Source organism: Lepisma saccharinum, chromosome 18, assembly GCF_977018435.1.
Source record: "Lepisma saccharinum chromosome 18, izLepSacc3.1, whole genome shotgun sequence".
Classification (NCBI taxonomy): Eukaryota; Metazoa; Arthropoda; class Insecta; order Zygentoma; family Lepismatidae; genus Lepisma; species Lepisma saccharinum.
This window is the reverse complement of record NC_139246.1, coordinates 29,508,257-29,532,152: the sequence shown is the minus strand read 5'-3', so window position 1 is coordinate 29,532,152 and position 23,896 is coordinate 29,508,257. Positions and strand designations below refer to the sequence as shown.

The 23,896-nt window shown below is 38.6% G+C and overlaps 1 protein-coding gene across 1 annotated transcript; it reads right to left on the bottom strand.

The window, feature by feature from the left end:
- Nucleotides 1–6,070: 6,070 nt before the first annotated feature.
- LOC146002182 (odorant receptor coreceptor-like) lies at nt 6,071–17,329 on the bottom strand. Its single transcript, XM_083139899.1, has 5 exons — nt 16,730–17,329; nt 14,584–14,891; nt 13,118–13,217; nt 8,228–8,383; nt 6,071–6,199 (listed from the first exon to the last, which is right to left on the bottom strand). Exons 1-5 carry the CDS (start codon nt 17,327–17,329, stop codon nt 6,071–6,073), a joined length of 1,293 nt encoding a protein of 430 aa, XP_082996025.1.
- Between the last annotated feature and the right edge of the window lie 6,567 nt (nt 17,330–23,896).

Below are 23,896 nucleotides of genomic sequence, written 5' to 3'. Positions count from 1 at the left end.
ATAAATAATATTATTTTAAGAACAGCACATAATTTCTCACTTCATCAGCAATGTCATCTAATGTCAACTACAATTTTCCAAATCTGAAACAACAAGCATTATTGCATTTGAGATACTTCTGTAAAATGTGAAACCATATTTCTATGTCCTCTATATGTATATTCTCCGCTATAATACTTACGAAACGTGTATAAAGGCTAGACATTAATATGATATTTTATTTAAGTGGATGCAAACTAAAACGTCTCACTTAATGCAATAGATCTAATTAACTTTATCTCATTTGAATTAGAAACATATAGAATGTGCCGATTAAGCCCAGTAGCTGAAAAAGAGAGAAAATATATACGTAGAATATAGAAATATAAAGCACGAATACAAATGTAAAAATATCCATTATGACAAACTTTCATTTATTCCTTAGGCACAGAATATCATTTAAAAAAATCACTGGTCAGAAGTAAACAATATCAATGAAAATATGTATAAAAATAGCTCTATTGCAATTATATAGAAAATATCAAAATTATTTTATTAAGTAGCTAAAGTCATGCTATCGAAATATCATTGCCCCAATAAAAATGCGTAATAATATCACTAGAAAGTTATATGACAAAATATGGACACATAGTTATCTACGTTACGGCCTTGATAAAACAGCGAAAATTAATAGACACGTAAATAAGTGAACAGACTATAAAATTTATAATGGTAATACATTTTTCATTTATTTTATTTTGAAAGTATAGTGAGAAGTAACAGGCATACTATAAACATTGTAAATTTTTCTCTCTCTAAATTTTGGATTTGAATTTTGATTTGAAATTTTGAGTGCGCTAGCACTTTGGCTATTTTGCACCGGCCATATTTAACGTGGTCCAGCCCCTCACCATAAATAAAATATAACTCGCATGACATAACTGTAATGTCAGAGAACTAAAAAAAAATTACTTGGGTTAAATGCTGAGGCTGTAAAGGGCCACTCAGCATATACAAGGACAAGACACAGAACAACAAACAACACACAGCCCTACGAGGATTAGACTGTCCTTATGTACAGACGCCAGAGCCTCGTTAGTCTAACAAATGCAGTCCGTGGTGTACGTGGAAGTGAGGTTGACAATTGAGTGTATTACGTGGAAGGCTGATACGAAACAACTATATTAAATGATATGAAACAACGCTATTAAGTGATATTAATGCCGGATCTACAAGCCGCAAAACCCCGCAGTGCGGGGGGGTGGAGGCAAGTAAGCCTTTAGGGGGCCTCAGCCATTGACCTAGTAGAGGTTTCGTGTATGTAAAAAATAAACGTAGTTACTCAGGTGTACATAAACGTATCTAATATATACAGGTAAAAGTAAAGGTAAAGTTCCCTGGCCACATAGCACCATGCCATGAAGGCACATTTAGGGTATGTGGTGGCAGGGCCCCCACATATTTTCGAAGTCGACCATCATCTTGGAGGTGATGTGATCAGCACCACGCACCGGCCGCATTTACCCCCCTCCCCAGCGAGTACCATTTATTTGAGGCTGGGTGGGCCCTGGAGCCGCTTTATGCGGGGACAAGGCCGGAAAAATTCCGATCTTAGATCACCCATTCTGGATTTCACTCGTTGCACTCAGAGTCGGATTAAATCAGGCTAGAATTTCACGAGATGCAGTGGTGAAGGTTTCTTCAACCTATCTTTAATGAGGAAAATGTTGAGACTGCATTATTATCACAAATGTATCAGTGACAAATGACAGTGTCATAAATATATCACATCACGACGGTCGGAGAAAACCAGTAGAGCCAGAGGGGTCCTGGCCCCCCTGTAGGAGGCCTAAGTATAACTTTCAACATATTACATAACTTTTGCACACAGAAACTTCACATACAACAGGTGGGAAATTACGAAGGATTCTGCTCTGAAATGGGCAGAATCAATAATGTAGGACTCTCACTCTGTTTTAGTGTCTTTCATGTGCTTCTGCTTCAGTATTTCCTTTTTCAAACCTACTATGAATTAAAGAAAACGCATGGTGTACTTACGTATTATGAATGAATATGTGCGAAAATAGAGGAAGAAGCATGGGAATACTATGCTCTTGAATCAGCCAGCCCATTGCAAAATAGGCACCTGTGTTTCCCTTCGAAAAGTCAAGCAGAAGTTGAAAATATTCTGTTTTCAATATGCCACTGTTTTATATAATCAGGATTAGTATTTTTTTTTTTTTTACACGGAAGTTGCAGTGTTACATATTTATACCAGTGCTTAACCAACGTTCAAAACAATACGTGTATGTGTGTGTGTGTGTGGGTGTGTGTGTGTGTGTGTGTGTGTGTGCGAGCGACTTAAGGGCCGGGCGACCCAAGCGATTACACCAACCTCGACGGCGCCAGCCCTGGGCTTCCCGATTTAGTAGAGCTAAATCCTTATTTCTGATTGTGATTACATAAATGTGGATATTGGTTTTATAAAGAGTTGGATTTGTGGAGAGAAAAATTAATTGCTCGTACTTCTCAATGACAAATGTATATTGCAAAATCATGAAGATATTTAAACTAAGAGACTACTGTTATTTTTATATCAACCTACAATATACGCGTTCTTTGACATAAGGCATTGAAAAAACAAGGCTATTATTTATTGTCGTTAAAACCGTAAATATACAACACTTATCATGTTTTCATTGGCCGAAGGGGAAAGTAGTGGGATAAAGGGCGGAAAGTTGAGGAGGGGTTTGACAGAGTGGACAATTGGGGTGCCAAAAATCGACCTCGACTGGATGAAAATTTTATCTTGGGCCTTCTCTTTTCTGTAAATATGTGTGAAGATATTAAATTCCTATAATGGATTGTAGGAATAAGTAGGCTATTATAAACCGAACATGATAATAAAATTCTGAGTCAAATGTTACATGCAAAGTATTATGTTGTATAATTACATAATAAGAGTAGAACAGTCAATTTATTGTCCAGCTAATAAAGTTCGATGTACCCTGATATATGTACGAGGTTATATTGTTAAAGCTAGTTATTGTAATTACAATTATTCAAAGGTTAACTCAAGTATTCCCCCCCCCCAAATAAAGAAAATAAAGATTTTTAACTTTGCCTACCCTACCCGCAAACAGAAATAAATCAGTATTTATGCTTTACTTAGCTTTGCCCCTCCACAAATCTCTGAAGAAATCTGGACATATGCACATCACCCCCTTCCCATTTAAACATTTTGAGTTGAATTCAATATGGCGGACGTTCGTTTGGAACACACCAATGTAGTTACCCTTTAGCCTAACCTGTTTCTGTCATGCAAGTGCCCACCTAACTGCTTTACTTTATATAGGGGTGTTAAGGGACTTTTGAATCACCATGTAGGCCCTTTTATGTGATTTTGACAACATAAGATCAAGAATTACACACACACACACATGCATTATACATATATATATATATATATATATATATATATATATATATATATATACAGGGTGATTGGTTATTCGACCTATTCCTGGAAAGGGGTAATACTAGAGCACATTTGCAACAAATTTGACCCTATGCACCGGGGTTCGGAAATCAATGGGTTTCGAGTTATTGCAGTTTGTATATTTTCTTGACATACAGTATTCAGACTTGCGACCAAAAAAGTACTAATTGTGAAAAAACTACTACACCCTCGGCACTTAATCGCCATGTTGCTAACAGCTGGCGAATGAGTGACTACTGGAAAAAAAAAAAAAATCATGCCCAAAATTCCCATACCCACAGAAAGAAAGAGTCATTGGAGCACACGTTGTGAAGAAATTTGGAAATTTTCGTTTAAATCGAAGAGGATTGCTCAAGAAAATGGTAACACACTTAGCGTAAAAATTACGGAAAAAAACTTTTCCGTTTCATAAGCTCTCCAAAACGATACAAATGTTGTCAACTGGCACACGGGTTGGGGGAAAAATCTGAATAAAAACAGGAGATGGCGCGTTGTAAACCCCCATCATCTGACAAGAATTCTGTGGACGGACGAATCCAAATTCGACCGCGATGGTATTACGAATTTTCATAATGTGCATTTTTGGTCCCCTAAGGGTCATAATCCCAGAAAATCTAAGGAAAAGACTCACCAGAGAAAATTCTCACTAAATGGGAATCATCCACAATCATGTGATCGGGCCATTCTATGTGCCACAAAACCAAAACGGCATTACCTACGAAAACTAAGGGAAGAATTGATGCTGCTGGAGGATGTGCCGCTCGTCACAAAAAGGGGTATGATTTAACAACATGATGGCTGCCCAGCCCACTATTTCCGGGGTGTACGACAGTGGCTGGGCGACAATTATCCCATGCGATCGATTGGTCGAGGCGGCCCAACCCCTTGGCCGGCGAGGAGTCCGGATTTGACGCCATGCGACTTTTACATTTGAGGTCACATGAAAGAGTTAGTCTTCAGTACACCAGTGGATTCCGAAGAAGAGTTGAGAGAGAGAATTGAGACATAAGAGACAGGGTGTCAACGCGAGTGACTGTGTCTGATGTACGCCGCAGGTTGCGTGCTTGCATACGTAACCGGGGAGGCAATTTTAACAGGATTTGTATTTTTTGTAACAGTTAATTCTGACAACCTGGAATCATGAAAATGGTAAATAACATTCACTCATTTTCGTTCTTTTATTTCTCACAACCGACAACCTCTTTTCACTTTACAAAGAGGTCTACAACGCGCCATCTCCGTTTATTATTCAGATTTTCCTACCAACCCGTGTGCCAGTTGACAACATTTGTATCATTTTGGAGAGCTTATGAAACGAGGAAGTTTTTTCCGTAATTTTTACGCTAAGTGTGTTACCATTTTCTTGAGTAATCCTCTTCGATTTAAACGAAAATTTCCAAATTTCTTCATGACGTGTGCTCCAATGACTCTTTCTTTCTGTGGGTATGGGAATTTTGGGCATGAATTTTTTTTCCCCAGTAGTCACTCATTCGCCAGCTATTAGCAACATGGCGATTAAGTGTCCAGGGTGTAGTAGTTTTTTCACAATTAGTAGTTCTTTGGTCGCAAGTCTGAATACTGTATGTCAAGAAAATATACAAACTGCAATAACTCGAAACCCATTGATTTCCGAACCCCGGTGCATAGGGTCAAATTTGTTGCAAATGTGCTCTAGTATTACCCGTTTCCAGGAATAGGTCGAATTAGCAATCACCTTATATATATACACTGGCTGACAAAAAAAGTTAAGCACCCAGAAGGAGTGGTTGGACGTGAATGAAACTACATATGCTGAAAGTCCATGTACCATTATTGAACTGATTACAATATAGGATGCAAGAGTCAAGGCCTTTGGCAGTTACAGGTGGAATGGTGGCGACAGGTCAGTAGGGTGTCGCACCCCCTCTGGCCGCAATGCATGCCCTTATGCGGTTCGGAATAGTGTCAAACAGCCTTTGGATCCTCTCCTGAGGCACGTTCGTCCACAGGTGTTGCAGCTGTCCCTCCAGATCCCGCAGTTTGGAACTAGGACGGAGTCCCCGTCCAATGTCATCCCACACATGTTAAATGATGGAGAGGTCCGGGAATCGTGCTGGGCACGGGAGGACCTCAACATGCTCTAGGCAGTCCATTGACACATGGGCTGTGTGTAGGCATGCATTATCTTGTTGGAACACTGTCCCAGTGAGCTGTGCCATAGGGGTAGGACGTGTGGACGCAGAATGTCTGTGACGTATCGCTGTGCTGTCAAAGTCTGCCGAAGCACTATTAGAGGTGACCTGAACGCATATCCAATGGCTCCCCACACCATGATGCCAGGGGTCACACCTGTGTTTCTCTCCACAATGTAGGCAGGATGTGCCCTCTGCCCTCGACGCCGCCACACCCGCACACGATGGTCATCGGAGGTCATGGAGAAGCGGGACTCATCACTGAACATGATGCGACGCCATTCGTCCTCAGTCCATGCCTCCTGACCACGGCACCACACCAACCGAAGGCGTCGGTGTTGTTGTGTCAACGGCAACCAGCGCATGGTGCGGTAGGACCCGAATCTGGCGGATGCGAGTCGTCGAGACACTGTGCGGGAACTCACAGGATGTTGTAGAGTGTCCAGTACATGTTCTCGGATGACGGGTGCCGAAGTTGTGGGATCCCGCACTGCTTGGAGCGCCATACGACGGTCTTCCCTCGGGGTGGTGTTTCTTGGTCGACCTGAACCTGCACGACGTGCATGGGTGCCCTCATGTACCCATTGATTCCAACATCGGGCCACTGTGACATCTGAATGGCCCACATGCCTGGCAATTGCCCGAAACGATCAACCTGCCTCATGCAGTCCCATAATGCGGCCTCTGTCAAATGCTGTCAATTGCTGGATCGGCTGTCTAACGCGTCTGCGAGACATCGCCGGTGCTTCGTTTCCCTCTCTGAACTTCGTGCTGCACTGTCTGACTCACAGCAGGTGACTGGTCCCACCTTATCAGCAACAGGAGGTGACGTCACAAATGCCCTCTGGTGGGCGTTCTACACATTACAGATCCTTGTACATCTAATCATTTACTCACACTTCAATGGTATGCATGTATTCCGAAATGGGGTAATCTTCGGCCACTCCTTCTGGGTGCTTCACTTTTTTTGTCAGCCAGTGTATATATATACAGGGTGTCATTTTAATGGCGCCCACGGACCACGGAAACGTATAGAGGACATCAAAACAAACAACTTTTCTCAGTAACATTTTTCTCGTTGGTGCATCATTTTGGCGCTACAGTCGTTCAAAAAAGCCCGTTTTGCCGCCTGAATGCTGGCAACCACACACAACATTTGATCGTATCTGCGACGTCATTTCGTGAGGCGAAACGGCGCACGGCAGGGTTGCAAGGAACACACAAATTTTGTGAAAAATAACAAACTACCAACCACATTACTAGCTGTAAAACGAAGCGAGAAACTCGTCCAGTAGACCGAACATCATAGCCTACCAGCCAGAAGATGAGCAGTCATCTCAAGGGAAGGGGGAAGTGAACCAACGATATGAGAAATGGTATAAAAACGTATTCAAAATGAAGTGTCAATGTCGGATTTTGTCTCCGTTTACATGTCAAATATCAACAACAATACATTTTATTGGACTTACAGCTTACATGTGGCTGTTTACGCCCAGCTACATGTCAAATATTTGCAAATCTCGTTGCAAGGTTGATATCTCCAGGTTTGTGTCCAGGTGCCTTGTGGTACTTTTGTGCTGATAACGGAAGTATCGGAGGTTCACGTTGTTAGATTACGGCTAAAACACGTACGTACAACCACAGTAACAATGTAATGATGAATCAGTAGCGAATATACTGCCCTGTTCACAGTTGCAAACTATAACATGTGTATCCGGAGCGTAGATAAACACAGTCGTCGGAGAGCTTGTATTGCTACTACTTATATCCCTGTATTTTCCACCATTTTTGCCACTTGCCTCATAATGCCCTGAATATACATTACATTATGTGTTGCTTATATTTGGAATATTGAGTTCTTTCATTTCTATTTTGTCATCTGTTCAGTGTCTCACAGACAACTAGTATCAGAAGGACGAAGTGGATAGACTAAATTGTAGATGCCAAATTAATAACTAGAATTGCAAAGATTTTACATGTAAGCTGAGACAAAATTCGATATGACCACTTCCACTTGAATTCTATTTTCTTTCTACAATTTTTCGTATCGTTTGTTTACTTCCTGTTAGGTTACAGAACATTTTTTCTCGTTTTGTTTTACGGTACATAATGTGGCTGATTGTAGCTATGTCATTTTTCATAGAATATGTTTGTTCCTGGCAACCCTGGAACGCATCGCTTCACGACGGGATATGACGTCACAAATGCAATCAAATGTTGGGTGTGGTTGCCAGCATGCAGGCGGCATAACGGGCTTTTCTTTTAACGACTGTAGCGCTGAAATGATGCACCAACGAGAAAAATGTTACTGAGAAAAGTTGTTTGTTTTGATGTCTTCTATACGTTTCCGTGGTCCGTGGGCGCCATTAAAATGACACCCTGTATATATTATGTGTGTGTGAAGGTAGGTAGGTAGGTAGAAGGGGGGCCTTTGGTAATATTTTGCGGGTGGCCCAAGATTTGTAGATCCGGCACTGAGTGATATGAAACAAACATATTAAGTGATATTAAATAAATATATTAGGCCTAAGTGATATGAAAACTATTATTAGACGTACAGTGATTGTCATACACTTACCGTACTGAATAAGTCGTGCGAGAGGGAGAAGAACATGGCCCCGGAGAAGGAGAGAGGCTTTTTGCACAACTCTGAGGCAACGTTGAGAAATACTTTGACGTCACTCGACGATTCGAACCATGGAGTGTCATACACTGTCCTTAGCAAGGAGGTGCTCTGGAAATATATAAATATTTAACCTGGAAATTAGGAATTTTGTTAATAATATCGCATTAAATATTGAAAACATTCAAAACTTTGTAGATTATTGTAAAATAATGGTTTGGTTTCATATATTTATTTATTTATTGATAGAGCCCAACAGGCTGAGCTAAATTATAATGCTCTAATTACATAATATTACTACAATAGATTCACTTCAGTGTTCCAGGAATAGAATTTTTAAGATTGTATAAACTCCTTGCAAAAATAGCAATTGTGTTTTTTATACTTGAAATTGTGTTGAAAGAGTTGCACGCTCACCACACCGGTGAGGTAGAAGGAGCTGACGTTTTCGCTCTCTGACAATGGAAGATTTTGTGTTTGGGACGTGTTTTGGAAACGGGAACATTACGTGTTACGGCTGATAGCAAGTTGGAATCGTCTATTACTTTATACAGAAAGAGCAGGCCATTTACTTGTAGCCGGTGTGTTAGTTTGCTGAAGTTGTTCTCTGAGACTAGTTTGTCGTATGTATCGAACGTTTGATATTCTCCACAGGTTTTGAAATTCATGTATCTAAGGAACTTTGGCTGAATACGTTCTAGTCTATGAATTAAGTCTATTTGAGCGGGATTCCAGATTACTGACGCATATTCTACTTGTGGCCGTACAAGGTTATAGTAAAGTACTTTCACTGGTTCTATTTTCATGAAGTCGTGGCTTGACCGAATTACAAAACCTAAGTTTCTGATAGCGTCGTTAGTAACAGTTTAAATATGCTTATTAAATTTTAGCTTTGTGTCGAAGATCACTCCGAGGTCTTTAATTTCATTCTTGCGTGTGATATGTATACTTTTAACGCGGTATGGAAAAACATAAGGTGCTTTGCGTTTTGAGTAAGTTAATAAGCTTTTTGTTGGGTTAAGATCTAACTTGTTATTTATACACCAAGAAATCACCTTGTCTACATCTTACTGTAGTTTCAAACAACTACAACGCAAAACTTTTTCCCGTAATAAATGTGGTATCGATTATCGAACATGATATTTTTCGTGGGATTAGCGAGCATAGTAATCATTTCAAGAGACATACATAAAGTAAAAAAAAAAAGTAAAGTGTTCCCCTGTGCATAGCACCACGCCATGAAGGCGTATAGGGGGTGTGGGGGTAACGCCCCACACTTTCTTGATCCGGTCGTGAGTGGGGGTGATGTGATCAGCATCACGCCCCTGACCGCCTTTACCCCCCAGGGTTTCCCCCAGGTACCCATGTTATTCGACGCTGGGTAGGCGCCGGGGCCGCTTCCACCGTTAGAAAAGTTCCCGGATTTGAACCGGCCGGGGATCGAACCCGGGACCTTGAGCATGGTAGTCAGACGCGTTACCGACTGAGCCACCGCGGCCATTCAAGAGACATACATTATTTTGCAAATATGTTTATACTTGTTGTACTAAAACTTCAACAACCTCATTATCAACTATGTATCTGGTCTTTAAAGTCCACGAAAAATGTCATATTCGATACCCGTTTGTAATCTATGTTATTACGTTAAGCATTTGGCGTGAAAAATATTGCAAAAGTATCAGATGTGCAACAAAATAAAAATTAAAACAACAAAATAATCGAGCTAGATTCTCTTCAATAAGAGATAATGACATATTGTTGCAGTCACTGTTTAAAACTTTGCTAGTGAATATTCTTTCTGGAATGAAACATGTACTTGCATACGTATTTACCTTGTTAATAAGTTTTTGCCCAAAAAAACAGAAGAGATAAATTCGGCTGAAAATAATAATTATATATCCATGGATGTCTGCAACGAACGTTGTTTCCTGAAAGAACAATCAGTGTTTTGGATTAAATGATTATAATAATTGTAACAAAACATGCAGCAAAAGTTTGAAAATTAGTCAATTACATATCCCTTACGATCGCGGACTGGGTAAAATTGTTCCAAAAAGAATACTCACAATCTGTATTGGTCATAATGTTCTTTACGAGCTTGAGAACCCTCCTATTTTAAAATGGACTAGTCCTTCATTTGTGTGTCTGTGATTTATCTAACTCCAACAATTAGTTGTTCAGGCATGGTATTGTTGCTATGAATGGAAAGCTTTTACCTCGCGCATGCCTGTTTGCTACCAATACTTGTATGTACATTTATACATTACATTTATAGATTCATCCTCTTCCGAGAAAGAACATGTAAAAGATCATATCTTTTAATAAACTTATTCGTATTGACAAATAGTGTGTTCTAGAATGAAAATCATTTAATTATAACATTAAACCACGCGGGATACCCGGGTCTCCGGCATTGTCGCTGCTCGAAGCGGTTGTGGGGCTCACCCAGCCTAAAATCAAATGTGTACCTTAAGGAAATCCTGGTGAGTAAAGGCGGCCGGAGCATGGTGCTGATAATATCACCTTCAAAATGGCCGAGATGGAGATTGTGTAGGGCTAACTTTCACATCTTCTAAATGTACATTCATGGCACGGTGCTACATGCACGGGGAACGTCATCTTTAAGGCATCTCCAAATAACTGAGGCTCTACACACCTATGTTATCCATTCGCTTATTTCTCTACGTCCATGAAAATTAGTAAAAAGGTCATTCTTCAATTTGTTAAAACAAATTCGTTATTTTTCAATTGCAGTAAAAAACATTTTTGTGTCTGTCTCTTTAGCTTAAGTGATACCATAAGGATGAAAGTTTATTTAATAAAATAATGATAAAGGGACACTCATAAGGAGCTACCCAGCACTCTAACCCCAAACCTTCGATGGCGAAATGCGATGGTTGGCCACTCAATACACTAGATCACCGAAGCAGAATTTTAAAACGGCAAACTATCTTCTAACTCTAAATATTGACTCAATTGTGTTCCTGTCTTTTAATAAAATATTTTTTCTTACAGTGTATCTTCGAAATTATATATATATATATATATATATATATATATATATATATATATATATTATATATATATATACACACACACACACACACACACACACACACATACATACCGAGTGGCCGCGGTGGCTCAGTCGGTAACGCGTCTGACTACCATGCTCAAGGTCCCGGGTTCGATCCCCGGCCGGTTCAAATCCGGGAACTTTTCTAAGGTTGGAAGCGGCCCCGGCGCCCACCCAGCGTCGAATAACATGGGTACCTGGGGGAAACCCTGGGGGGTAAAGGCGGTCAGGGGCGTGATGCTGATCACATCACCCCCACTCACGACCGGATCAAGAAAGTGTGGGGCGTTACCCCCACACTCCCTATACGCCTTCATGGCGTGGTGCTATGCACAGGGGAGCACTTTTTTACCGGGTGGTCCATTTATAATGACAGTATGGAATATCGCATGCAGAATGCATCCAATTGAAAAACTGCACAGAAAAAACTTTGATTCTATTGAGGGGGTAAGTCAATGCCGCAAAAATTTCGTCGCAGACACCCACCCATTAGGGTGGGGGTTGGGGTTAAATGTGAAATTTCAAAGGAACACCCCAATTGGTTTTACATATTTGGATTCCGTGTTGAAAAATAAGTACTTCTTGTTGGAAAAATTTTGTAAAAAAATTGCAACCTTCGAACATTTATAAATATTTGGTAGTTTCAGTTTCATTTTGTTCCCTTTATGCAAAAACAGTTTTGGTTTCCGTTGAGAACATTGCAGAAACGAATTTTATTAAAAAAATGTGTGCAAAGAATTCGGCAAAAGAAAATTGTTTGCAATTTAAGTTTTTGTGTAACAATAAATAATATTAATTTGTTCCAACTCTTTGGTTTCAAGGAACAATTTCATATGAACAAATAAATTAACTATGTTATTACAAATTAGTTATCATTTGAGGTACACAAATAAATGTTTAAAGGAGCAAATGTTCAAAATGAACAGGATGACCTTGGATGTGTGTACAAAACTCCGTCTTCAAACAATTGTTCCAACAACGCCAGAAAATATGCGGCAACGAATTATTGATGCTTCAGCCTCTATCACTCCTGACATTTTGGGACGAACAGTGTGGAACTTCAGACACCGTGTTTTGAAATGCATTGAAGAGAACGGTTATCATTTTTAACATTTGCTCCCTTAAACATGTACTTGTGTACCTCAAATGATAACTAATTTGTAGTAACATACTTAATTTTGTTGTTCATATGAAATCGTTCCTTGAAACCAAAGAGTTGGAAAAAAATAATATTATTATTGTTACACAAAACCTTAAATTGCAAACACTTTTCTTTTGCCGAATTTTTTGCTCATATTTTTTTTTAATAAAATTCGTTTTTGCAATGTTCTCAACGTAAACCAAAACTGTTTTTGCATAAAGGGAACAAAATGAAACTGAAACTACCAAATGTTTATAAATGTTCGAAGGTTGCAATTTTTTACAAAATTTTTCGGACAAAAAGTACTTCTTTCTCAACACGGAATCCAAATATGTAAAACAAATGGGGGTGTTCCTTTGAAATTTCACAGTTACCCCCACCCCCTAAGGGGTGGGTGTCGGCGTCGAAATTTTTGCGGCATTGACTTACCCCTCAATAGTATCAAACTTTTTTTTCTGTGCAATGTTTCAATTGAATGCATTCTGCATGCGATATTCCATACTATCATTATAAATGGACCACCCGGTATATATATAAAAAAATTTCCACCAACATCATGTAGCTACTATTACCGTTCATCATTATGTACACATGTAAGAAAAAATATTAAATGAATTGCACAACGTACCTTGCTGGCTTCTAAAGACAGCATAACCAGACACAAAGTTTCCATAACCATATGCACCAGTATTAGAAATCCAAACATTCTATCCGCGACACCCAAAAACCTACAAAGTATAATATAAACTAAATAAATTTTATTTTATTTGATGTTTCATTTCACAAGACACATTTTGCTTTTTGCAGTGTGTGGTGAAATGTAGAGCAACACGTTGCTGCGCTGCTCCTAGAGAGAGTATATTTAAGCACAAATGGTTCAAATCATATGGTGCACTTGGTTTTGAAAATGACGAAAAGGAATAAAAGGTACTCACAAAAAATATGTCTGTATTTGTAAGTTTTTTTTTTTAATATTGAAAATATCCGCTTGATTATATACAAAATTTTTAAATTCAAATTAATTTCTTTAAAGTTCAGTTTACTGTCACCAAAGATTCAACCAGAATATTTCAAGAAATTAGTTGCTTGCGCATGCGTCTTTGTTGTTTCGGATCATATTTTGAATGGATTTCAACATTTCGAAATTCTATGGTCACTCGCATAAGATTTTTACACATTGGAATCGCTTAGTTGTTTTGATGTAATATTATTCTTTAGCAAGTGTTGATACTAGTTGTACAGTTGGAACTTTAAAACTGCCACCAAAGGTATGTGTACATAGATGCAAGAGGGATGTCGGTAAAAAGAGTACAAAGCCTGCAAATTCCAGTAGTTATTTATTAGACGAATACAAACGGACTCACGTGATAGGACACTTCATACACTACTTCACAACATAGTCTTTCCCCTGTTCAGGCATGCATTCCAGAGCTACACGAGGTTCATGAGGCCTGTCCCATGGAACTCGGAGTCCTCTTGTCGGAGCCTAACCCTTGCTTCGTGCTGGACTACATCCTCTGAGTGAAACCCGCGTCCTCCGAGATTCTTCTTCAAAGGTGCCAAGATATGGTAATCCCTCGGGACAAGATCAGGGTAGTAGGTGGATGATGGAGTACATGCCACCCAAAACCCTCCAGGCCAAGACGTATGGGACAACAGGACCCCGAGATCTATGAAGCATGCATCATGAACCTCGTGTAGCTCTGGGATAAATACCTGAATCGGGGAGGAACTATGTTGAGAAGTAGTGTATGGAGTATCCTTTCACGTGAGTGTGTTTTTTTTTTTTTAAAAAAACATAATTGCATGGTAACTTACATTGCATCAAATGTGACGTTCTGATAATACCATTATGTACAAAACCAACATTTTTGAAAGAAAATTATCATTTTCGTTGTGACTAATATATTTAATTCATCTTTGGTTGGAAAAAAATTTCGTCAAATATTTCTCTGGTGCAATTTCAAATGTTTCAAATTTTTCAATGACAGTGCTATCCTCTTTAACTCTTCATATTCTTGTGTGTAACGGTTATGTTTCAATGCTAAAATGTTAATGTACGAAAGGGTTAAGATATGAGAATTCGCAATTTACCTTATGATGTCACTATGTCTTTTAGCCCAATATGCTATCGCTGACTGTATCACACGCTTCTTGTGCATTAGACGATTGTGAATTGCTAATGCCGCCTCATTGACTTCAGACATACCAGCTCCTTGATTATGATCACGCTCCATATCTTCTGCTATTTCTCTCAATTGCATCTGGTCACAATCCAACTCCACCACTTGCTGCACAATCTCTTCCAAATGCTGTATCTGGTTTGCAACGTGGTTGATGATGGAACAGAATGTGATGTCGAAAGTTGTTACTTGCAAAACGTTGCCTATTACCCAGAAGAGCTGGAAATAGAGTCCAGACATTGAAAATATCACTTTGGTACGAAGTATAATGGTATTACACAACTATTATTGCATGTCCTTACGACATAGATATTAAGAATTCAACAATCAGAATGATAAGTGAGATTTTATAAAAATTGAATGATTAATTGAATTGTTGTTTTGAGTCCACTTTATGCACAGTAAGGCTAATCGGGTGTAGATCTACAGTTTAAAGTGGGATCCGAACCACTATGTGCCTTCACCGTGAATCGAATTCAGGACCCCTTGATTACAAGGCGGTGATGCTACAACTGCGTCATCGGGCAGGCCCCTTATAAAAATTGAAATTGTAGTCACCAATTAGAATATTTTCCATGAAATAGTCAGGAGATTAACAGATTGTGATTGAACTTTTTGAGTTTTAATCAATTTAAGTAAATTATGTGAACAAATCTAAAATACCATTAGCTAGTAGTATTCCAACATTTTGAGCCATTTAAAATTTTCAATTCCATTACTTAGAACTACGCAAAAAACGGAGTGCAAACTGCAGTAAAATTGTTTACCTGAGCAGGATGTGCCTCACTCCTTGTGCTTGAAACAATGATATCGTTACGTTTGAGGTATCCTAAGAAAAACAAGTGAAAAACAGCAGGTGATGCTGCTATCTACATGAAGCGAGTGGTCAATTGCGTCATTCGAAAATTGTATCGCAATTAATATGCTACACAATTGACTGATTTGGTACATTTTACTTCTCTTTTCCGCCAATTTTGATTAATGGCAAAGATAAGGAACAATGGCGCCAGCAGGTTTTTTCTCAGGGGACGGAGTCATAGAAATATTTTGTTAGTATTATTATTCTTATTACTATTGTTATTATTATTATATTTGGGTATATTATGTGATTTGCTGTAAAAACTATTATGAGTTAATCTTTGTATATTACTCTTTGTGACATAGTGCTGTGTAAGGTTTTGTAACTGTTCTCATTACTTTAAATAGACTACTATTATTATTAGTTACTACTATTACTTTACAAATCATAAAATTCAAATTGAATTGAAAATGCTTTCACGTTGTATACAAGTACAGACTCGAGTCTACCATTTAGATATAAACTGGATTTGCCTTTCTTACTTTCAATAAGCATCTATCACTTCCTTGATGAACAGTTCGTTGTCTTTTTGTATTTTTCCACAATGCACAGATATCAATCAGAGTCAGAGAACACTTAATCTACTGTCCTTCATGGTACATCTAGTCCATATTTTTACGTGCCGAAGGTACTGTAAAATAATAATAACAATAAAAATAATAATGATAGTAGTAATAGTTGCTGTGACGTACGACCTGTAAGTCACAGAAAACAATATTTTTTGTTATAAAATATCGCTGCAATTTCAACATTCGAATTATATTAACTCTTCAGAAATCTCAGGGTTGGTAAGTGCCTCCTTGGCCCCTCCCTGCGGCCGCCATTGATCAGAGCGATATTTAAGGAGGAAAACTGACAAAGAACGCCCATGCCCATTTTGGAATTGGGATCCGACCCTAGCACCATGGTGTGATGTGCTAACGTCGTATCTTTAATAGGCACAAATAAGATTTGTAAATTTAACAGACGACTTGTGTGTTGCAGCAGACGAACTCTATGTCCAAGGCGACTTGTGTGACCAATCACATGACACAACCATGGGAAGATAGAATAGACTGTTGGTGAAAATGATGACCCTCGTTTCTCCCCGCGATAACCCTAAGCAAGCTTTGTACCGAACGCGGCGCCTCGTTATTGTGTTCAGAAACTGAAGCGTTATTCTGATAATTATTTCACTTTTTTCTTTCTCTTCATTTACCTGAAACAAATATGCGGCTAAGTACCCATTCGTAGATCTTATATCCACAGGATACCTCCCTGCAACAATCAGACTTGGCTCTGCAATGGTGGTATTCCCTTCTGGATTTTCTGTTGGCAAATTCATGTAAAGCACAAACAAACACAACGGAATGTCGTTGAGAAGTGTCAAGCTGAATACTATTAAAAGAAGTTTCCTGTTTAGAGAGTAGGTCTTGCGGCACATCTTTTCATCAGACTCTTTAAATGAAGAATGAGATTCCATGTCGTTCCAGAAGGACAGAGTCTCAAAGTAAGCATTTATCCTCAACGACATGTACAGCAGCTTGACACCACCACTAACAGTATATGAAGTAGCAGATACCGACAGAGCAAAAGGACGATAATTTCCAAATAGGAACACGTTGTCAGCAACAGAGGCAGCAGATTCGAGAATCACAACAGTCATTTGGACAACAAAGAATATGGCGCGCATTGTTACTCTGAAGAGGCTATTGTTGGCGCTGAAGCCTCCTGCTATAAAGTATCCAGATAGCTTCATGATTACAATACTTGGCCAAAGCAGGGCTACCAAGCCTCTAGGTTTCGAGATCGCGTCCATCCTTGATTGAAGTTCTGGTTGAACGTTGGTTAAAGATTGTCAGCAACTGGGTGTCACGAATTCCTTGTTCTGAGCAATGCTCTAAACAGCATTTTTAAAATCGTTGCATTTCAAACTATCAATCATGATTCTCTGAAGTGATGTAAGGACTTTCAATGGTGATACTTAAAATTTAAAGTCAAATTGTTTATTAGAAATTCTTTTGAAGCGTTCCTTTTATGCAGTTTCTTGAATCTAAATCACGAAAGAGTATCCCATATCAAACGGGTTTCAGTTGTCAATGCAATGCTTTCCGTGTGGTGAATATAACTTGTTGCAATAGATATGTGTACAAAGGTTCGAGACCATTCAGCGCTTAATCTCTACCATATAATTATGCAAATTACCTTAAAATTGATCAATAGTTGCTTTCGAAGAATTTCTTTGATTTCTAATAGAGTAACAAATAGGTTTTTATATTGATATGCTAGGAGACAATTTGGCTCCCAAGATGTTCCTTAGTAATGGACTGAATCTAAATCGTCTGTACATTTACGAGATAATATTGTTGAGTTTCTCGAAACAAGGAGTTTATTTGGATATAATAGCACAGAACTCAGACGAATATTTCGATAAAAAATTACGAGACAGTGAAAATAAAAGAAGATAGCGTGGTTAAAAAATTCTGTTTATCTGTCTCACTAAACACCTTGGAAAATGCCTTCGGTTAATTCTGAGGTCCTGACTGGCACATCATTTTACATATATTCCTATCTGGTGTGTAATATTAACCAATCAGAATTCAAATTAATATATTAAGAGAGTAGGAAGCTACAGATACTATATGTTGAAAAGGAATACCAGCTTACATTTGATATGGAATAGCATTTATTTAGCTGAAAACATTATAAGTATTTTTATGCAAAATATGGTGGTGTACCTCTCATTCATGACACCGTTTGTGTTGTACATATTGATAAAAACAAGAAAAGCTAAAGTTACAACAACATCAAATTATGCATTAGTTATCACGGCCATTTATAACATACTATAAATAAAATCATAATAATGAAAATGTTTCTTTGAAATTCCCTCTTGAAGAATAGTAAGTCTATTTCTTACATCTTAACATCCATGTCAACTTCATCATCCAGTTGTTCTACAAGATAGCTTCGATCCTTCAATTTTCAAAACTGCACATTTGTTAAATCACATCCGAAATGTAGAAGATATTTGTATCACTTTATGTCTTATTTCTCAAATATTTAATTTGAGGGATTGCATTATTCATATACGTACTTGCTTGAAAATGCAGATTAAAACAGATAACATTTCCCTGCTTCAAATTAAACTTGGCTTTTTTCACAAGTTCGAAATCGTTTCTAATAATGATGCCATTATCAAAGCACTTTCAAGATTCTGTTATGAGCAAAAATGTCTCTATATAGTTTCATCAAACTATTTAAGATTAACTTGCAGAGTATAATCTTTTCAAAATATCAATGATCGTACAAATACGAATCCATCACAAATTGCTACATCTGTACTTATCCTTATCCCATCCTGAGATCTTTTCAATGGCATATCCCAGACAAAATGCTTGACATTGCAAATATGTTTATTTATTTATTTACAGTTTTCTTGGGATTACCGCTAAGCAGTTTTTTAAATATCTATATTGCAAATATGTACATTTATAATAGTAAAAATCTACCTCCTCTTTGCATTGAATCTGTAATGTGATAGTAGTGTTATAGAAACTGTGCAAAGGCTAAATACCACATAAAATTGTCTTCAGCCAAAGTTGTTTTTTCCTTTTGGGGAGGAGGGTTAAAAAACTGATTTAGCTCATTTGTGCTTAGCTTAAATCAAATAAAATGTAATATTTTTAGTTTTCAAAATTGCACAGGAAGTAGCCCAAGATTTGAGCATGGCGCCATGTAAAAGCTTATTCAACGTGATGTATTTCGGCATAGCCAATGTTATTAGAAGTATAGAGGTTGGGTCAATCCTTTGTTTACTCGGATGACGAAACGACGTTGAGATGTAAATTTATCCATGATTCGAATTCCGAATCTATGCCGTAGTGTTGCACTATCCAGATAGGAAATCATGCCAGAAACTGAACACACGAAATGGAGTACACAATGAGCATTTCTTGATGTAAGATGATTTCTTCTTTATAAACAATAAACGGACCTTCAAAATACTACAGACCTGAATCTGTAATGCTAAAAAGGGCTGATGAAGTAAAAAGAGTGATCCTATGTTTTGGGGAAATACATAATATATTTGAATGAGCAATTAATTCGAAAAACAGGTCGTGTAAATTTATTTATTTCATAGTAAGATTAATATTTACATTCGCAAATTAAAAATTATTATATCCTGATCAATTACAAGTAAATTTGTGCATTGTATGTAATACAAATCTCAGTTACATGTTAGTGCAAAAATGTTTTGAGTTCAACCAGTGCGAAGTACGAACCTAGCGGATTGAACATGTTGATTACATTTATGTCGACGGTATTACTATTATTATTCCTTTATTTAACACGAAAGAAAATATTGAGATTTTTATGTCCATATGTATGTGCACATGTTGTCGGGAATTGTGTAGTTAGATGTGTATAGGACACGTATTTGCTTTCTAGCCACAAAAGATATTCAGTTCCTTCTTCAATAACATAGGACGTGAAATAAATATAATGTTCAACAATGAAGTTTTACGACTTCATTACATTTGAATAGCCTATTTCACAAATATATTAGTAGTACAGTAAATATGCCTTTGAGATCAACCCTGATTTTTTGACCTCTAAGAAAATCGCACCAAAACCTCAAAAACTCACTTTCTCTCCACGTTCCGCGCCTCATTTATTGCGCTGACGATGTTTCACAGCGAAAAAAGCCGGTACGAGAGAATACACTTCTCGTACTTCCAAGTACGAATGCACCTTATCGTAATTTTCTAAGTCCGGCCATGTTTATATATCGTGACCTTTGTAAACCTAAAAAAAAATGCTCGGAACGATGTGATCTCTGCCACACACACAAGCGCGCACGCGCGCCTCTCATTATTTCTGTATTGTGACGTGTTTTTTTTTCAAGCAAACAAACAAACAAATAATAATTGTTTTTTTAGGATTCCTGGCCCCTAACCCCGCCAGGGTGCGTGTTGCCCAACCAAAAAAAAAGGTTCTAACGGCTGCGGTTAGATAACCACACCTCTGTAGAGTTTCACGTGTTTTTTTTTTCTTAAACTTCCATGACACTCTACAGAGTACCTCCGTAATGCATGCAACGTGTACTAACAACTCTAGTGTTATTTGATGTTGTATTTTTTTATTTTGATATAGAGTTTATTGTGAGATAGATAAAAATTTATGTTTATTATAATATTTTCTTGATGAAGATGGAGAATGTGTGTGTTACAAATAAAGTTGCATGCTTTTTTTTCTAGTGTGTGTGTGTGTGTGTGTGTGTGTGTGCTCGTTGTTCTGCAGCGCCTGAAATGCAAAAGCATTCATTGTCGTGCTATAGTGCAAAAACTGATGAAAAAATATATTGTAACTGATAGTGCAAAAACTGATGAAATTCTTATTGTGCATATTATCATTGTAACTGATTGTGCTAGTACAAATTCTTATTGTAACTGATTGTGCAAAACTTCTTATCTAAAAAAAACCTGTTAAAACTGTTCCGTGACCCTCTCGTTCTTCACGTCATGGATGAAGGACTTCTCTACGACCAGGATGACGCTGCACACGGTATCCTCGGGCAATGGACTGTTGAACTCGCAAACGATCTTGATGTTGGTTCGATCGTTGACCAACACCTGCTTCCGCTTCGTCGTGTTGATAACGAACATGGGTCTGAGGGTTTTGAATTCGCTGGGTGCGTGGTACATGTCGACGTTTCCCTCTGTTACCCTCTTGTAAGCGGTGTAAACTTCGTAAAGTTTTAGATAATCATCTTTGGTCATGTCGAGGTTGTAATTCTCGCGCGGGAACACTTCGTTCCTGCCATTCTTGAGATAAACATTTTTGATCTTGGAGTCGTCGAATTTGCTGGAATCTTTTTCCTGATCGTTATCACGTCTGGTCTGAAAGAGTACAATGACAAAATCTGGCATGTCGAACTGTATGTTGTTGAACTGCGTCGTCACGTCGAATTCCATGTGACTTCCGGACGCTATCGTCTGCACGCACTGGTAACCGTGAAAGTGAATCGGCAACTGTGGACTTTTAAAGATCTCCGCTTTGTACTTGAGGGCGTAATTCGTTTCGTATTCCACGATCGGCATTCTCAAATCCATGCTCCGAATGACGTATTTGGCTGCTTCGGGTAAAGTGTTGGGCAGCGGCGTGATACCGTCCGGACCCAAAGTAGCGTATCGCATCAGTGCGTCGTTATCGTTGGCCGCTCTTCGAAATGTGATTCTCAGTCCTCCCTTCCACATGAACTACTTGTAGTCCGAGAAGAATCCCGGAAGCAGAAGCATGGGAAAGAGCACCGTGTGACTTCTCGTCGATATTTTGGTTCCCGCTTCGAACACCCCCGCTTGATAGTATGCTGCGTCCGTTTTGGATAATTTCAATGTTCCCACTGCCGTTGACGTGATGCCTGGATAATCGATTCTGTCGATGACGGTGTGTGTTTCCTCACCTCTACCTGCGAGAACAGGTGAGGCACGAAGTTGTCCACGAGTTTCAAATTTGCTGCTGCGGGGAACGCGTCTCCGCTTTCTTTCTTCACCACGTCGAATTGAAGGTAAAGGTCCGCTCTGTGAGGATGAACGAACCCCTCGCCTACGTCCACGTCGTATTCGATTTCACTGTTCGCTTCGTTCAAATTTGCGAACGTGCGACGGTTGGGAGGGAAAGATTGCAATTCGTAACTTTCGATTTGTTCCATGATGCATGTTTATTTATTATACGTTGATCTCCAGGACGGCGGTGTCGTGGCACCTGCAAAATCCACCACGTCTCCTTTATCGTTCGTGACCACCAACTCTATGTTGTCTATGCGGTTGCGAAATACTGGAAAATAGATCGGCGAAGAGGGTGTGTAGATGATCGGTTCCATGAATTCGGAACTGGGTTTGAACGTGGCTATGATTCCCGTCTGCTTGTGACTTCCCACCAACCCGTCAGATTTCGTGATCATGCCTTCGGCCACGTTGAATTGAATTGAATTGAAAAGTCTTTTTATTTACTACAGAGCGAGATTCAGCCCTGGGCTGCTCTACCACCTAACTCTGGTGCATAAAAGTTACAATACATACATTTATAATACTGAATAATACTGAAATCAGATAACATAACATGAATGAATTTGACATAAATGAAAAATAATAAAATTATAAGAGAATACAATGACATATACATTAACACACACACACACACACACACACACACACACACACACACACACACACACACACACATACACACACGTGTACATACGCAATTTCCAAATCGATACTAAAATAGCATGCACACAGGATGAAATAAATATTCGTTGTGTCAGATAAGTGTTTGCAAAATACATGGTTTTACTTTACTTGATTCCTGTTGCTTAGCCGTACGAGGTAATGCTCAATTGTTGTCCTTGCAATAAAAATAATACGACTTCTTCTTTGAAGTTTTTGGGTGTTGTAGCAAAAGAAATATAATCGGGAAGACCATTCCAAACCTTTGCAGACCAGAGGGAGAAGGAGCCTTCGAAACTCACAGCAGAGTGGCGGGGAATGTCTATTTCTCGCCGACCTCTAGTATTGTATGGATGTATGGAATTTCTAAATGTCAGTTTCTCGTGGAGATAGATAGGTGTTTGCAATTTTAATACCTTATATATTGTAGAACACTGATGCAGAAGGCGTCGCCTAGACATGTTAAGGATTTTGTATGTATTGAGCAAGGGTAGGATGTGCTGATTTCTCCTGATCGAGAGAACGTAACGAATGCAAGAATTCTGTATTTTTTGTATTCTGTTCGATATTTTACGTTGTAAATTCGTGCCGTACACCACATCACAGTAATCGAAAATAGGATATATTAGGGTTTCGATGAGATATAATTTCGTTTCTTTAGTGAAAAAGGCTCTCCTCCTGTAGAGTGATCTCATTATTGTTAGCGCTTTTGTGCATTGTACTGAAATGTGCCCTGCCCACGAAAGTTTGGGATCGAAAGTAAGGCCTAGATTTTTAACGGTTGGTGAATAAATTATGTTTTGATTTTTAATTTTGATGTTAATTGTATAATAATTTACTTTTTCAAGATAATACTTAGAGCCTAAAATTGTGTATACGCATTTATTCTGGTTAATTGCGAGCCCATTTGCAGTGAGCCACTTGTTAAGGGTATGTAAATCATTGTTTAGCTTATCTATCTTGTTTAACAAATCCGATGGTGAACGTTCAAAGTTTCGATGGCTAGAAATTTAGGAATGTTTGCTCCCGTATGCTTGATGCCAGCTTCGAGTTTGGTGTTGTTCTCGAAACCTAAAAGTTCTCCTATGGTGCCTAGGTCCACGGTCTTCGTCGCGGACACGATTTCGACTCTGTGCGTGACTGAATTTTGAGAA